Source organism: Portunus trituberculatus, chromosome 14, assembly GCF_017591435.1.
Source record: "Portunus trituberculatus isolate SZX2019 chromosome 14, ASM1759143v1, whole genome shotgun sequence".
Lineage (NCBI taxonomy): Eukaryota > Metazoa > Arthropoda > Malacostraca > Decapoda > Portunidae > Portunus > Portunus trituberculatus.
This window is the reverse complement of record NC_059268.1, coordinates 18,256,684-18,274,183: the sequence shown is the minus strand read 5'-3', so window position 1 is coordinate 18,274,183 and position 17,500 is coordinate 18,256,684. Positions and strand designations below refer to the sequence as shown.

The 17,500-nt window shown below is 41.3% G+C and overlaps 1 protein-coding gene across 3 annotated transcripts in view; it reads left to right on the top strand.

The window, feature by feature from the left end:
• Positions 1–17,500, top strand: part of LOC123503356 (neural-cadherin-like) — a 294,789-nt gene that overhangs the window by 213,802 nt on the left and 63,487 nt on the right. For all 3 annotated transcript variants that reach the window (XM_045253035.1, XM_045253036.1, XM_045253034.1), the window contains exons 3-4: positions 16,258–16,379; positions 16,476–16,733. In XM_045253035.1, coding sequence (XP_045108970.1) covers positions 16,258–16,379; positions 16,476–16,733 — 380 coding nt within the window. The remainder of the gene's footprint in view (positions 1–16,257; positions 16,380–16,475; positions 16,734–17,500) is intronic.

The following is a 17,500-nucleotide window of genomic DNA, read 5'->3' as shown; positions in this document are numbered from 1 at the left end:
TCCCTCGTCTTCCTGGATCCTCGTACTCTCCTTCTGTTCTGCTGCCATGAGGATGATCGGAGTACCAATACAGATCGGGTGGAACTCTTCATTCAATAGCCAAACCCTTTATCTGGAGAAGTATCGTACTCCTCGACTCCTTACCCTCCCCCTTCCCCAGTAGCAGTTCTATAAGGCAAGTACCGGGCATGGATATAGTGGTAGAAATTAATGTGTGCTCGCCAGCTTTCGAAATCGATTAAGCAGAATTGAAATCGATTCTCAGGCCACGATTCCAGCAAGGCGGCAATGAGAGGGAGATGCCGTGACGAGCGTTGCTGAAGTAATCGAGTCGGTAGTGGTGGTCGTGGTGGTGTGCAAGGGACTGACTGTCAAGCTCAATTCCGCGACTCAAGCAGCGGCGGTGGTAGGAGGGTAGACACTGGGGCCGTATTCAGAAACGCTCTGCTCTTTCTCTACGACTGTTTTCCAAGGCTACAGAGATGATTAGCGGGGTTTTCAAGAATATTTCTCCGGTTAATAATATAAAAATGTTTTCACTCTGCCTCAAGAACCGTAGAAACACTAAAAAAAAAAAAAAAAAACGTAAATTCAAATAAAGCACAGAAGTGTTTGAGAATACGAGCTCTGGTGCTTAAAAGTGGGTCAGAGCTTCCCTTCCGGCCGACTGTGAGAATCAAGACGAGTTGTAAAGTTGTATCGCCTGCCTTGAGTGATTCTGGGTGTGTATTAGTGAGTCGAAATGTGAGGGTGAGAAAGTGAGGAAGTGAGTGATTAGTCATTACGGAGCTATACTGACTGACGGTGTTGTATTAGTGGCTGCAGAAGTGACAGACGGTGTTGAGTAAGATTAATGAGAGAGAGAGAGAGAGAGAGAGAGAGAGAGAGAGAGAGAGAGAGAGAGAGAGAGAGAGAGAACCACAAGTAAATTTCTCCTAAAGCTGACTAAAGCAAGATAAAATGTAGCAGAGAGAGAGAGAGAGAGAGAGAGAGAGAGAGAGAGAGAGAGAGAGAGAGAAGAGAAGAGAAGAGAAAAAAATAGTATAAATCTTACGAATCACACAAACATAATATTAAGCTTGAATTTTTACATAAAGTGAGAGAAAGCTTGGGACTGTCACACTGTTGTATACACCCCAGCTACACCATACGTAAATTTCTGCAGAATAAACGCGATTCATTAGTCTGTAAAATACCACGCAGCAATTATTAATTATAGATATATTTTAATGACCTTGTTTTTTTTTTTTTTTTTTTTTGCTCCTGTTTTTCCTAGGTTCCGATTTCTCTCTGCCTGTGCTTTTCTTTTTGTATCCTGCTTTTGAAATGACCATCTGCAAAACTGCCCCTTCCTTTTCTTACGGTAAATACAAGACTTTTGTTCTAATTTCATCTTATTTCTTATAATAGCGTTATTTCTCCATCTCATTCTTTTTCGAACTACAAGACTTTTCTCTCATTTTATCTTAGTTCTTATGATAGCGTAGTTTCTCCATTTCATTCTTATTCGAACGTAGAGTTATGTATACTACGGTGCGCTGCAAGTGTGACCTGTTTGCTGCGACGCTTGGGTGCAATTAATCAACTATCTTGGTGAATAGCAATGTCCACTTCTATTCCCACACTTATCACCATTTCCCGTCACTCTCATTTCCTACCTTACCTCATTTCGCAGTTCACTTAAATCACATCCTCCTCATCTGCTTGTCACGTTTTTATTTGAGTTTATTTCAGTTGGTTTTAATTTCTACTCTTTACGCTCCAAAGGTTAATGAGATAAGGTAATAAGGCTCGTAATTTCATAGGAGGTAAGGCGGAGTGTTGCTTGCCACTGTCTGAACTCTTTCGTAATGTTGCAATTAAAAACTAATCATTAGAACTATTCTGGACAGGTATAATAACAAGGTGAAGCCGTAATTAAGTGTGTGTGTGTGTGTGTGTGTGTGTGTGTGTGTGTGTTATCGTCGTGAGTTTCACACACACACACACACACACACACACACACACACACACACACACACACACACACACACACACACACACACACACACACACACACCGTAGATCACCCATTAGCTTGAGTCTCGCAGTGATCACATCCAGTAAAAGGAAGGCACCATTCACTTCCCTTCCTCCTTCCTTCCTGGACATGGACACTCTCGGACTTCTTACCGTCCTTCCCTGTCGAGTCTATTCCCTCTTTCCTAATGAGGCTCAACTGACCCTTCCGCCCACACCAGGTTTTCTCGGGCTATCTTTTGCTAAGACATTGAAATCCTCTGCTGGTTCGTGTTTCTCAGACGTATTGCTCTTTAAAAAAAGGTTTATTTTCAGTGGGCTCAGAAAAAATTACTTGGGTTTTTATGCTATTTTTTTTTCCTATTGGTGATGCAGAGTAATTGTTAAGCTAAGACATTGGTTCATATTATAAGACATTGCTCTCTATAAATGATTAATTTCAAAGGCCTCAGATGACTAATTGGGTTCTCGTGGGTGTTTCTCTTATTGTTGAGACAGAATGATTGCTAAACTGTCAGTAGAATCGTGGAAATGCCTTTGAAAACCCCAGTAGTTTCCATTTAAAGTGTATCAAATGTGAAAATATGTATCGAGTCTTAGCTCTTATCAAATCAGCTACGTGATCTTAAATGTCACGGGATCTTTAGTTCAGTTTTCTTTCTGCTCCCGAGTGTGATTGCAGACAGCTTTGTTCTTTCATACATGGATATTTCGTATTTGTCTTTTTTTTTCTGTGTAGGAATGAACATTTATAACCCTGCAGAATCATAAGATACGGTGGAGACAAGGAACAAAGGCTATTCTTCACGTGATCACCCTAGGTCTCCTGATTCCCTCGTGCTGGACACCGGTATTGTATCTTTTTGTTGCCTCCTCATGCTGCTTCCTTTGGTGTTGTGCTTTTTAATTTACCAGCTGACAGTGCGCCACCATCTATTCTCACGGTGTATGCAGGACTTGTTTTTCATTTTGCCTCCTGTTATTTGTTCATGTGTTTATTTATTTTTTATTTTATTTATTTTTTCCCCACCAGGAGTCGATCATTGGTAACTGTGGAGCTGCTACTGAGGTTACTTTTTCGTCTCCCTGCTGACCATTTCAACCACTTCCCTATCTGCCATCCTGTCTCCCCACGTCCTGTCTCACTCCCACCCTAGTATTCCACTGTCCTTCCTTTCCTGTTTCCCTGCTTCTCCCCTGCCTGTCACCCTGCTTCTCCACTCACTTGTTTCCTCACTTTCCTGTTTTCCCGCCTCGTATCCTCTTTGCCGGCCTGTCTTCCCTCTTCACTGCAGCCTTGCCCCTTCACTTTGCTGTTTCCTGTCTTCTATATATCTTTTTTTGTCAAGGGCTGTATAGTTTATTTTTCGCAGGTAGTGAATTAGGTACAAATAAAGTGTGTAATCAGTGCTCCATCAGTATGAAAACAGGCCACGATCACAATTAGCTCATTATTTCCGGTAAACCTGTTGATTATTTTAAATCAACATTTCCCACTCATGATGAAGCTCTGTATGAATTATATTTTTACACTTGAATTGCTAATGATTGAACGTCCAATTATATTGCTGCCCACATCGAAATTACAAAAGAAAAAAATATAATAATAAATAGAGTTTCTCAAGAGTTTTTTTTTTCCCACACCCACCCTCCCACACGAATCTCCTAATTCTCTGCTAAATTCACAAACACCGATGCTGTATGGTTGAATGTGTAGAGTGGGTAGATATACACAACATGTATAATTAAAATACATTAGATACTCAAATTTATCCATCAGTTGAGATTTTTTAGTCGTGCCTCGTAGTCATGTATTGCATGAAGCGTCATTCATTCCCAGATTCCCCAAACACTGGACTAACAGAATAGCCAGACAAAACTAATTTACTTCAGCGGAACCTGAAAAAGACGAGCAGGTACACATGCACACAGGTAAATCTTCCACAACTTCATAACTGGACGTCAATCATTACGAGTGCTCTATTTCCCCCGGGGTAAGTAAGATTAAGTTAGATCAGGTTAGGTTAGAACTGGTTCGTCTTGGTTAAGTTAGATTAGGTAAGATTTAGTATGGTTAGCTTGACCCCTTGAGTACAATGACGTGTTTCCATATTCATTCTGCTTACTATTTGGTGATTTTTAGACAGCTCAGAAACTTAAGTGGAGGACCAAAATAATGAAGACTGTGGCCATTAATCTTCTGACCTCCACAGACCCTTCTTAATGTCAGTAAAATAGTCTAATCGTACTCAAATCTCAAGGTAAAAATGTGCCCCAGTATTGAAGGGGTTAAATTGGGTTAGCTTTAGTTCGGTTGGGTGAGGAGAGATTAGTTTAGGTGAACGTGGATTTGGTTTGGCTAGTTTCGTAAAGGTAAACTGTCCACGACTTACCACTATTAATCATCACAGGCACTTCATCTCCCTGGGTAAGTAAGGCCTCATATATTTACCAAGTTGCAGTGCACGATTATACTCAGTTATCCCGGACACCGTAAATACTGTTTCCATTAGAACTTTGCAAACCAGCGTCAGCGTTCTAAGGTTGCCAACAAAGCCCCATTCACGGCGCCGCTCGCTCATTACGGCCCAGTTAACATTCTCACGAGACTGCTGCTTAGTTATACGTACTTACTTTGTGTGTGTGTGTGTGTGTGTGTGTGTGTGTGTGTGTGTGTGTGACAGTTGAGAATGAAAATTGTGTGCGAGTGGGTGGATGGGTGAGTGTGCGGCAGAGAGAGAGAGAGAGAGAGAGAGAGAGAGAGTGTGTGTGTGTGTGTGTGTGTGTGTGTGTGTGTGTGTGTGTGTGTGTGTGTGTGTGTGTGACAGCTGAGAATGAAAATTGTGTGCGAGTGGGTGGATGGGTGAGTGTGCGGCAGAGAGAGAGAGAGAGAGAGAGAGAGAGAGAGAGAGAGAGAGAGAGAGAGAGAGAGAGAGTGAGGACGCATGTGATAGTGCTTCTCGTAGGAATATATCATTGTGAAGTACTGCAGGAATACGATTAAGAGGGGAGTTACGAGCGTTAGCAATGATTCCACGTCAGCTCAGGCCGCGTGAAGCCTCGGTCAACCCAATTCCAGACAAGTAAAGCCTTCGGTCAGTTTATCTTCACTGTACTAAATCAGCAACTCAGAGCCGTTTATCTCAGTTACGTGTTGTTAATTTGATGCGTGAGTAATACTGTAGCGGTAACAAAGGTCTGCTGAGGGCCGCGGTAACTGTGCAGGCTGGGGACATTTGCTTTTGTGGGGTATTTGGCGAAAGATTATAAGGTGATGAAACAATTATGATGTTTTGCAGGGTGTTCATTGCATCGGTCCGTAGTAAGTGTGGTGGCAGTATAGTGTGTGTGTGTGTGTGTCTAGGTGTGTGAATTATGCCCAGGTGCTTCAGGTGTTATTGATAAACTCTTGTCAGGGGCTCCTACTCTGCGCCGGGTTGGGTGCATTCATAATGACCTCTCGTTAATCTCACATGATTTCTCGAACTGATCCGCTGACGCTCCTGTAATATTCACTCATGTTATCTCACTGCTGACTGCTTTCACTGCTGCTCTTATTGTTGTTGCTGCTGCTGCTGCTGCTGCTGCTGTTGCTGTTGCTGCTGTTGCTGTTGCTGCTGGAACTACTACTACTACTACTACTACTACTACTACTACTACTACTACTACTACTACTACTACTACTACTACTACTACTACTACACACACACACACACACACACACACACACACACACACACACACACACACACACACACACACACACACACACACACACACACACACACACAACATTTTTTCGCGACGTGGCTGCTTCACAATGCGTCAAACAAGTGAAAGGCGGTGAGTAATATGCGTCCTTCATCACGACGGCTTCTCATCACGGTAATGGAGACTCACCTGGCCACAATATTGATTTATCCCACCTGGCCTCGCTGATCGCCATTGGTAGCTCGGTGGTATTCGGTATTCGCACGTATAATAATGAGGTTTCCACTAGTTTTCTTCCGTCGACCCCGCGCCGCGTTGCCTCTTCTTGTGTACTTCGTTACGAGGTGGATTAGTTTTTGATATTGCTTCCCGTGACTTGTTTGTTGATCCTGGGTCGCAGTGTGAGTTATTGGGGACTGACTGGTTGGTGGTGGTGGTGGTGGTGGTGGTGTTTATCTGATAGTGAGAGAAATGAAATGACTGACTGATTCTCTCTCTCTCTCTCTCTCTCTCTCTCTCTCTCTCTCTCTCTCTCTCTCTCTCTCTCTCTCTCTCTCTCTCTCTCTCTCTCTCTCTCTCTCTCTGCCAATAAGTAACACCATTAAGTGTATACTCGTACTTGCATATATTTTAATTAATTATTCGAGTATCAAATTTTTTATACTTTTTACTTCCTTTTTTTTATTTTGCATTTTTAAAGTCATAAGTAATTAGGTTCACATGAAAACCCAAACTATCTTTTTTTATTTATTTTTTTACTTTTATTTTCACCGATACACCATGAATTTTAACTACTACTGCTACTACTACTACTACTACTACTACTACTACTACTACTACTACTACTACTACTACTACTACTACTACTACTACTGCTGCTGCTGCTTCCTGCTTCTGCTTCTGCTTCTGCCTGCTACCACTACCACCACCACCACCACCACCACCACCACCACCACTACCACTACCACTACTACTACTACTACTATTTTTTCTTTTATCATTCTTTTTTTCTTTTTTTCTTTTATTTCTTTTTCTTTTATTTTCAATTATCATTCATTCTTTCTTTTTCTTTTTTCTTCTTTTCTTTCTTTCTTTCTTCCTTCCTTTCTTCATTCATTCATTCATTCATTTTTTCTTCTTTTCTGTCTTTCTTCTTCTTCTTCTTCTTCTTCTTCTTCTTCTTCTTCTTCTTCTTCTTCTTCTTCTTCTTCTCCTTCTTCTCCAATAAGTGAATGATAAGCGGTTTTGCTGTCTCTTCTTTAATTCTTTAATTGGATACTATTAGTGTCTTCTGTGAATGGACGACATTTAATTTTCCTCATTATAATAGAATTAAGATATTTCCAGGGTAATTATAGACCGGTTAGCTTAATTTCCGTAATGTGTAAATTGATGAAAACAACAATTGGTGGTAACTTTGTGGAATACGTAGAAAGAAAACGAAAATGCTCCTAACAAAGTCTTGGTGAAAAAATATAAGTTCTTTCTCAACATGTTTACGATTTTTCTCTGGTGTAGTACATAATTCACGTCTGATCGACAGCTGCCTCCCGAGAAAATGCTCTGCAAGGCTGCTGCACCAACCTTACACACACACACACACACACACACACACACACACACACACACACACACACACACACACACACACACACACACACACACACACACACACACACACACACACACACACACACACACACACACACACACACACACACACACACACACACACACACACACACACACACACACACAGTTTTATTCTCAGTCTGTTGTGATGCATTGCAGTGTGACATGGGATTACATCAATTTGGTTTTGTTTACTGACATTTTTTTTTTATAATAGTTGAATTATATCCCAGTTGACCAGACTAGTAGTGTTTAGTATAGTATTAATGAAAATCTCCTCTCATTCTGTCTTATGTGAAAATCTGTGAGTGTTTCCATGTCGGTGTAAGGTAGAGGGAGTGGTAGATGGGGAGGAGCCTTCTGCTGTATTGTCCTATTTCATTACGGGAATCATAAGGTCATAAGCTCAGCTGCTATTTAGTTCTGCAAAATTATAGTATGTAAGCCATTTCTTCTTTCTCCTCCCTCACTACTGATACTGCTGCTGCTTCTGTTGCTACTGTTACTACTACTACTACTACTACTACTACTACTACTACTACTACTACTACTACTACTACTACTACTACTATATACTACTACTACTACTACTTTCATTCCTGCTCCCACTCCTACCCAGATTCCTCCCCCACTCCCACTTCTGGAGCCATTCTTCCCTCTCAGGTTCTCAGTGGGCCCCGAAGCCAACCATCCATAGCCAGGTAAAGATTTAACGCTCGCCCGCCAGGCAGCGAGGGGGAGGCAGCTCGCCCGTATGGTTAACACTATTTACCGAGACTTTGCTCACGATTTACTATACACTTCAAGCTCGTCATTTGCATATAGATTGTTCCCCAACCGAGAAGCGAAAACGAAATATTCTCAAGGATTGCTTATATACGTACCTTGCCTGAATGTGAGAGAGGGAGAGTGAGAGAGAGAGGAGAGGTATCTTTACTTAATCCCTAGTATCGTCCCCCCATGGGTTCTCTGCTCACCTTGATGACTTCCCGGCCGGACAGGTAATAGTGGAACGCAATGTGCGAGTGTCTTCATTAAGTCACCTGTTTCATTGCATGGCGACAGGTGGTGTGTCCTTGTCTACGCCCGCGAGGAGAGAAAATACTCCGTGGTCTCTACTACACACAACTCTACTCCTCCTCTCGTTTTCTTCCACTCTTTCCTTAGAGTTACTGCTCTAATTCTGAAAAGCTTCCGGGATCTCTACTTTATGTAATTATATTGTAATGGTTTTTCTATATTATTTTATCACGTTTACTTAGATATTCATTAATTTATTTTATTATCACGTCCTAATTCAAAATGTTCTTTTTTCACCCAAACAAACAAATGCTAGTTGTTTCTTTTCATTCATTTTTATTGTTTTCCCTTTTTTTATGGACATTCATTCTTCATTAGCACACACTATTTTTTTTTTTTTTTTCAAAGGCCATAGAGATTAGCAAAGTAGAACAATTGTAAAACTATCTTCAGAAAACTTATAAACACTGTTGTTATGTTCTTATGTAGGGTAACTGCTCTAATTCTGAAAAGCTTCCGGGATCTTACAAGGATCATTTTCAAAGGCCATAGAGATTAAGAAAGTAGAACAATTGTAAAACTATCTTCAAAAACTTGTAAACACTATTGGAAACCTTTATACGTCGCCCAGCATTACAGAGAGCCTGCTAAAAAGTTTTGATTCAGGACATTTCATAATATACCTGTAGTTCTTTAAGATCCGTATTCAGAAACTCTGTACTTTCACTATGACTGTTTTCAAAGGCTACAGAAATGACTGGCCGGGTTGTCTTGACTGTTTCTCCTACTAATACTGTAGAAATCTTATTAATCTGTTATCAGTACTGTAAAAAAAAAAAAAAAAAAAAAAAAAAAACGTGTATCTGCAAATTAGAGTTCTTTTAACCAAGACTATTTTGAGGAATTGATTGTGCGGGTTCTCAGGACTTTTTCTCCTACTAATACTATAGAAATCTTATTAATCGGTTATGAGAACCCTAAAAACACTCTTAAAGAACGTGTATCTACAAATTAGAAGCTTTTAACCAAGTCTATTTTCAAATGCCATATAAATTATTGGTTAGGATTTCTTGACTGTTTTGCCTTCTAATACTGTAGAAATCTTATTAATCTGTCATGAGAACCTTAAAAACATAAAAAAAAGTGTATCTGCAAATTAGAGGCTTTTAAAACTGGTGGTGTGCAGAATGCGATCTTTCATCCTGTGATCGGAGCCGCGCCATGAAGGTTCCGGGAGGTGGGAAATATTTCAGTCGCTTTTTCCCCCATTCTGATTCTCTCCAACGCGGTGATTGTCCTCGTCAGTAACTTAGCAGGCTTAAAATTTGCGGGTATTTATGGAAGCCTTGAACAGTCAATCACGATTAATTTATTGGGAATGGAAAGAGACGGTTATTATACCACACGCACACGCACACGCACACACACACACACACACACACACACACACACACACACACACACACACACACACACACACACACACACACACACACACACACACACACACACACACACACACAGAGGGATAGAGAGAACCAGAACTTGGGAATATAATATGAAGCAATGGAGAAGATGCAATACAATAATGAGGATAGCGGGGAATAACTTGGGCTGACGGGCAGGAGGTGTCAGACTAATGATGCGTCCTTGGCAGTAATGCACATCACCAGGCGCGACACTGAGGCGGAGGGAACCACTGAAGAATAACTCAACCCGCCTGTCGCTTCTCCTTCTGCCGGCGAGAGGTGGAAATGCGAGAATGGAAAACCGACCTCAGCACGTCTCGCTTCCCTTCTCCGCTTCCTCTGCGCCCACTCGCTCGCAAGGAATGTGAGGAGAGATGATGACTGATGGGTGTTCATGGGGAGACTAATGTACGAAGGAGGATGGTCTCAGGGGATCATGAGGCTAATGAGGATATATGGATGTTTGTGCTCGTGGTGTTGGTGGTGGTGGTGGTGGTGTGTGTGTGTGTGTGAATTATTGTGAATTTCCGTGACGTGAGAAACAGGGACGTGTGTTGGTTTGTTTCTCTCTGTAACTTTATCGAATTTGTTTTAAGTATAGCGTGCAGATTTTTAACCCATTCATGAATTATTTCTATGATAAGACGATTTTATTGACATTAGGAAGGGTCTATGGAGGTCAGAAGATTAATGCCCTGAGTTTTCACTATTTTGATCCCCCACATGAGTTTCTAAAGCAGTATAAAATCACCAAATAGTAAGCAGAAGGAGTATGAAAACGTGACATGGTACTGAAGGGGTTAAAACACACGCCTCATGATGTTACAGTATATGCATTGAATATTAATCTTCATGTCTGCGAAGAAAAAATACTACCAATGATCAATCGCAGTCTATTTAGTTAGTTTCTTTATTTTTCACGTGACGTAGCAATTAACCATTCATTCTCCACATTGACGGAAAGGGAGCTTCTGTGAATGGATGCTCTTGATGCGAGAAGCGCTTGGAAGGGAAGTGACACGGAGGCAGGAGACGAGTAAAAACAGCAAATGGCTACAAAACATAAAAATATTCCATTCCAGCAAAACCCCAGCTATGCATACACGAATATTCCCAAAGACTTACTGAATATTCCTGCGACACAAGACACCACACGGACTCTCAATGCTCTGACCACAAAATACGCTGCTGCTAACGTCATTTTTGCCCCCCGCGGTACATCATTAGCTCGAAATACCCAGACTTCTTTCCGACTTTAGGCACCTCAAGCTGTTGCCTCATTACCACTTGGTGTTTGGAGGAGTCTGGTGATGTGAGTCCGCCAGCCCATCATGTTCCAGCGGCGCCTCCCTCGGCTCTACACTGCATTTCGTTCACTACTTTTTTTTTTTTTTTAATGTGAGAGGGGAAAGTTGGCTAAGAGCAACAAAAAGAGTATTAGAAACAGATCCACTTAAATTGCCAGTCCCAGTTACATTTTTTTTTTTCATTAACAATTTTTTTTTTTGTGTGTGTGTGTGGGTAAGACGGACACATTCCTGGGAAGACGAAAAGGAAGGCAAGAAAAGAATTATAGAAAAAAAAAAATCAGTAAAGAGAAGAAAAAAATCATAAAAAGTTCATTATAAATTTAAACTTCACTGAGAATAAGCCCATTGGAAAAGTAAAGACCACTAAAGATGCCCATTAGAAGGAAAAAAATGAAAAAAAAGGTTCATTAGGAAAAAATAGAAATAAGAAAGGAAAAATGTAAGAAAAATAGAAATAAGAAAGAAATATAAATAGAAATAAAAATAGAAAAAATATAATAGAAATAGAAATAACAGAAAAGAAATAGAAATAGAAATAGAAAGAAATGCAAATAGAAAAAAATATAAATAGAAATAGAGACAAGAAATAAAAAAAAACAAGAAAAGAAGCTCCATTAGGAAAAATATAAATAAGAAACTCACTAAGGAAATGCCAATTAGGAAAATAAGTCCCAGTAGTAAAATAAGTCAATTAAATAAAGCTCTTCTGGAATGATATTTTTTCCTTATGACACATAAACGAGTATAGAGAGATGTTTAACCTCCTTCAGTACTGGGAACACATTTTTACATTGGAATTTGTGTACGATTAAACCATTTTATTGACATTAGGAAAGTTCTATGGAATTCAGAAGATTAATGGCCACAGTCTTCACTATTGTAATCTCCACATAAGTATCTGAAGCTGTATAAAATCGCCTAACAGTATTGAGAATGACTATGGAAACGCGCCATGATACTCAAGTGGTTAAATCCTTCAATACTGGGACACATTTTTACCTTGATATTTGTGAACGATTTAGACCATTTCATTGACATTAGGAAGGGTCTATGGAAGTCAGAAGATTAATGACAAGAATCTTCACCATTGTAATCCCCCACATAAGTATCTGAAGGTGTACAAAATCGCCATATAGTACGCAGAATGAATATGGAAACGCGTCATTGTATTGAAGCGTTTAAACCTCATCTACGGAGCAGTGGCGACCCGTGTGCCGCTGCTGCAAAGGCCAGAAGCAAACAAGCAAGACTTTATAATATTTGCTTATATTTTATTCATTCTTATTCCTTATCTTTTTCCCGGCGTGACTGTCCGCTCTCTGTAAAGCCGAGGAGAGTCTGCCATCAACTAGTTCGTGTTCGTCATCTTTTCATGGTGGAATAGAAAAAAGAATAAAAATGAAAAATGCGCCTTACATTTCTGCAATTTATTCGTCATTTTACTGCTGCTTTATTCGTGGCTTTATTTGCAGGCTGCTTCTTTGATCATTGTTTCTTCAAATGTATAAATGTTTTCGTTTTATTTTCGTTTTTTATTACTTGCTGTACGATGAAAAATACGTGTAAATGTAGTACCTTCCGTGACTTTTTATTAACGTTTTTCTTTTACATTTTATTTCCATCTCTTTTATTTCCTCTTTGTATTTAGCGAATGTCCTGTGCTCGTTATTTTTTCTCTCTCATTTTCCTCTCGCATTTGTTTCCGGGATCTTTGTTACGTCGAGTTTATTCCCATTCTTTTTTTTTTTGTTATTTTTCGTCTTAATATAATTCTTTGCTTTTATCCTTCAATTTACTTCACACCTTTCGTTCCCCTTGCTTTAACTACGCTTGACGCTTCTCCTTTGTCTTAACAGTGGCGAGTGTCTGTTATCTGTATAGTTTTCGCTGTTATAATCCTGCCTTTCTTTCTTTTACGCTTTCTGGCTTTTGACCTTTTAATTCTTCTCCACTGATCTCTGTTCTCTCATTCAGACACTGCATAACGCGATTCTAACTCAACTATTGAACTTTCCATGCAGAACATCTTCTATACTTTAAAATGCTTCCGGTGGTCACAAGATCCATTTTCAAAGAGCACAGGTGTAGTGAAACTCGTTCTTATGAGTGAGTGAGTGTCTTTCTTGCTGATGATGGATGCTATGGCTGAAGTGTCGCTTGAATCATAAAAATACTCTTCAGAAAAAACTCTCTCTCTCTCTCTCTCTCTCTCTCTCTCTCTCTCTCTCTCTCTCTCTCTCTCTCTCTCTCTCTCTCTCTCTCTCTCTCTCTCTCTCTCTCTCTCTCTCTCTCTCTCTCTCTCTCTCTCTCTCTCTCTCTCTCTCTCTCTCTCTCTCTCTCTCTCTCTCTCTCTCTCTCTCTCTCTCTCTCTCTCTCTCTCTCTCTCTCTCTCTCTCTCTCTCTCTCTCTCTCTCTCTCTCTCTCTCTCTCTCTCTCTCTCACACACACACACACACACACACACACACACACACACACACACACACACACACAGAGAGAGAGAGAGAGAGAGAGAGAGAGAGAACAGTAGGCTTTTCTCCCGTCAAACATCATTGCATTCTGTGGAATTGTAATACTTCATTTATTTTTCCCCCTCAGGTGATGCATGTATAATGTAATGCCGACCCCAACGCAAGGTTTTCATTGGCGCTCCCCCGAAAGCCCCTCAGGGAACAGTTTCTATATGTTTACGACTCAACTTACGTACTTTCTCCTTATCGGTGCCAGTTCTTTTTGTAGCAAGTTTGGGGTTTAACATTTTTCCTCCCCAGGCGTCGCTACCTTACTTCTCCTTGCCTTCTGTGTGGTGGAGCTTGGTTCATTGTGTGTGTGTGTGTGTGTGTGTGAGGTTTAGCTTAGTGTTCTCTGGTGACGTGTGTTGTACTCCCTGTGTGGTGGCCGAGGGACTTCACTGACAAGAACAAGGTGAAGTCACACACACACACACACACACACACACACACACACACACACACACACACACACACACACACACACACACACACACATCTTTATCTTCACCTCCATCTGACTATCTTGAATCTCTCTCTCTCCGCCGCAGTGCTCCTTCCCTTGCCATCATCTGTCGGAACTCCCGTGATTACTGCTCCTCTGACGTTCAAGTAGCACGTGTTGTATTTCATGTCTCTCCCACTTTGCTGTACAAGGCCTCTCACACTCACCTTTTTTCTGGCTACCTTAGTAAACAAACAGCTGAGTCGCATCTTCACTTTTTCATCAATTTTACCGAAGAGGAAGGTTTCAAGACATTAATTAAGTTTTTTTCATTTATTTATTTTTTGTTGCCCTTTGCCAGTTTTCCTCATAAACAATAAAAATCTCTGCCTGCTTCTGTTTTATTCTTAATACGGCTTGAATTTAAAGGAAGGAGTGTCTTAACACCTCAAGACATTAATTAAGTGGGCCTTTTTCTTTATTTTTTCGTTGCCCTTGGCCACTTTCCCCTCATACACAAAACAAAACTCTCCCTGCTTCTGTTTTATCCTTAATATGCTGCTTGAATTTAAAGGAAAGAATATCTAAACACCTCCAGGAATAAAATAACTAACCTGATAAAGTATCCAGGTTTTTATATTCCCGAACTTTTTTAAGGGAGAAAAATATAAAAAGTGGTACATCAACATTTCATACAGTGACAGCCAAATCCTCGAGCGTCGACGTTTAGCTTCAATCTTTTCCATATATCTGGCATGAATCTCGTGTTACTTTCAGGCTTGAGTGAATTATAGATCGACCCAGATAAGTGACTAAGAGCTGCAACACGGTAAAGAAGCGTGTAGATAAGCTTTCCTTTTTTCTAGGCTTAAAGATTACCAAGGAATTACAGCAACAAATTGTTAAAAACCTTCGCAAGTTTTCGCTAAATTCTATACAAAGTTTAGTCTAAGTGGATTTCAAACGTTGCTAAGGTTAATTGTTTGTTTAGTAATTTCTTCCTTCAGTAAACTTTGACTTTTCTCCCTAGTGTCTATTAAGCGAGAATCTGCATTTAGGAGTACTCATTTTTCCACTCTCTTTTCACTCTTGACTCAAAACTCCACATTTTTCGTTCTCTGGAAACGGACAAGTAGTGAGAGACGCAGAAGTAACAACACCAGTAGTAGAAGGACTGGAACGAGTGGGAAGAAAGGGGGAAAAAGAGCAAAAGGAGGAGGAGGAGGCAAGGAAGAGAAGGAAGAGGAAGAGGAGGAGGAGGACAGGGACTAGGAGTAGGAGACCACAACAATGCCACTTTGCCAGCCCGGTCCCTCACATAAGCAGCGAGAATCAGAACTCGTAAATATGAAGCAGAGGGCCAGCCACCCACGGAACACTATTTCTGAAAGTCTCCCTGGATCGTGTTGGCGGTGAAAGACACACTGCGATATGGAGGGACGGGGACACCTGCTGGGGACCTTAGCATACACTTACCTTATTAGACGACTCATATATTCATCTCTCAATTGTTTAATAATCGTTAATTTGGCACTAAGCGAAACTTCCACGTCGTGCAGCCTCGCCAAGATGCCACCGACGTCTGCCTTGTGTGTGAAGAGCGAACTTCTCTCTAACTTGTCCCGCTTAACTTTGTAAGAGCCCAAGGGTACCCCGGGGTGTGGGGTGGTGATGGGTGTAGGGAATAGATGAGGCAAGGCGATGAGACGAGTGTTGGGAGAGGTGAGCAGTGAGCGTGGAGTGTGTGGAGTTAGGAGGACGAGTAAAGAGATAATATTCAAGTAATTATCATGATTTTTTTTAATTAAGGATAGAGAAACAAAGGAACATGAAACTACGCAGAATTAGACAGGGTGACTCAGTGTGTGTGTGTGTGTGTGTGTGTGTGTGTGTGTGTGTGTGTGTGTGTGTGTTGTGTGTGCGTATGTGTGCGTCTGTGCCTCATAACATCTCTCACTGTGGAGATCAAAAGTTTAATTCTACGTATTACGGGACGAATTCACAGCATGCACACGTCCCTTTCTCTTTTATACCTTAGTTGTACGAGCACAATGACCCGTAAGGTGAGTAATTAAGGCAGCTTCATTAGGATAGAGTCTGCATTTATGTAGAAAATTAACACATTATTGTATCATTCACAGAGGTGGTGTCCTGGGAACGTCGCGATGAGCTGAGTAAATCTAGCGAGTGGGAGAAAGACCCCGCCGAGGCAACCAACGAGGGGAAGCACGACTCGACACAGACAGATCGACATGACAGGGAGGTAAGTCCACAAACACCACAGGACTTGAGCACGGCAGAACATCTGGGGCAAAGAACACCTGGTGACCTACAGACCTATTCCTCCTCTTTGTCCCAGGCGAGAGTGGGGCGCCTCTCTTCTGTCTCCCAGGAGAATCAGCAGGAGAGCAGCCACCACAAGCACCACGGTCGTAGCCAGCAGGAGCAGAGGGCGTGGCGCAGAAGCCGGCGTCACCTAAGGAAGCGCCATCAGAGGTCCCCGCAAGATCGCTCCCTCGGCCACCACCAGCAGCGCCTTCCTTTGCTTCACTTCTCGCAGCCAGAGTATCACCTAACTTTGCGAGAGGACATGCCCATCCACACCTCCATCCTGACGGTGAGGCTGACGGGATGTGTGTGTGTACTGACTTGCTACACACACACACACACACACACACACACACACACACACACACACACACACACACACACACACACACACACACACACACACACACACACACACACACACACACACACACACACACACACACACACACACACCAATGCAGCCTCATTAGTGTGACCGTGAACGCGAGTCAATATTTCGGCGCCAATCAGAGTTCCGTAGCGGCCAATTACCTGACGTCAAAATTAATCAACGGACTTGCCAACAAAATGGATTCCCTTCATTATTCATCAGGTCAGGCTTTCCACCTTGTTGGGGATGAAAAGTTAAACTTGACCACCGCGGACCTCCAGCACTACCTAGTCATTTATTAGTTTTTACCTGCCAGCTGCTACATTGGACTTTCATCGGCTTTTCTTTCTGTGGGAGTGGATACCTGCAATGAGGTGCTTAACCCCTTCAGTACCGTGACACGTTTTCATATCTATTCTACTTGTTATTTGGTGATTTTATACCGCTTCAGTGCGATTGGACAATTCTGTTTACATTAGGAAGCGTGTATGGAGGTCAGAAGATTAACGCACAGTCTTCACTATTTTAATCCCCATGTTATTTGGTGATTTTATACAGCTTCAGAAACTCATGTGGGAATTAAAATAGTGAAGACTTTGCGTTAATCTTCTGACCTCCATAGACGCTTCCTAATGTAAATAAAATTTTCCAATCACTCCAAAAACCCATAATAAAAATGCGTT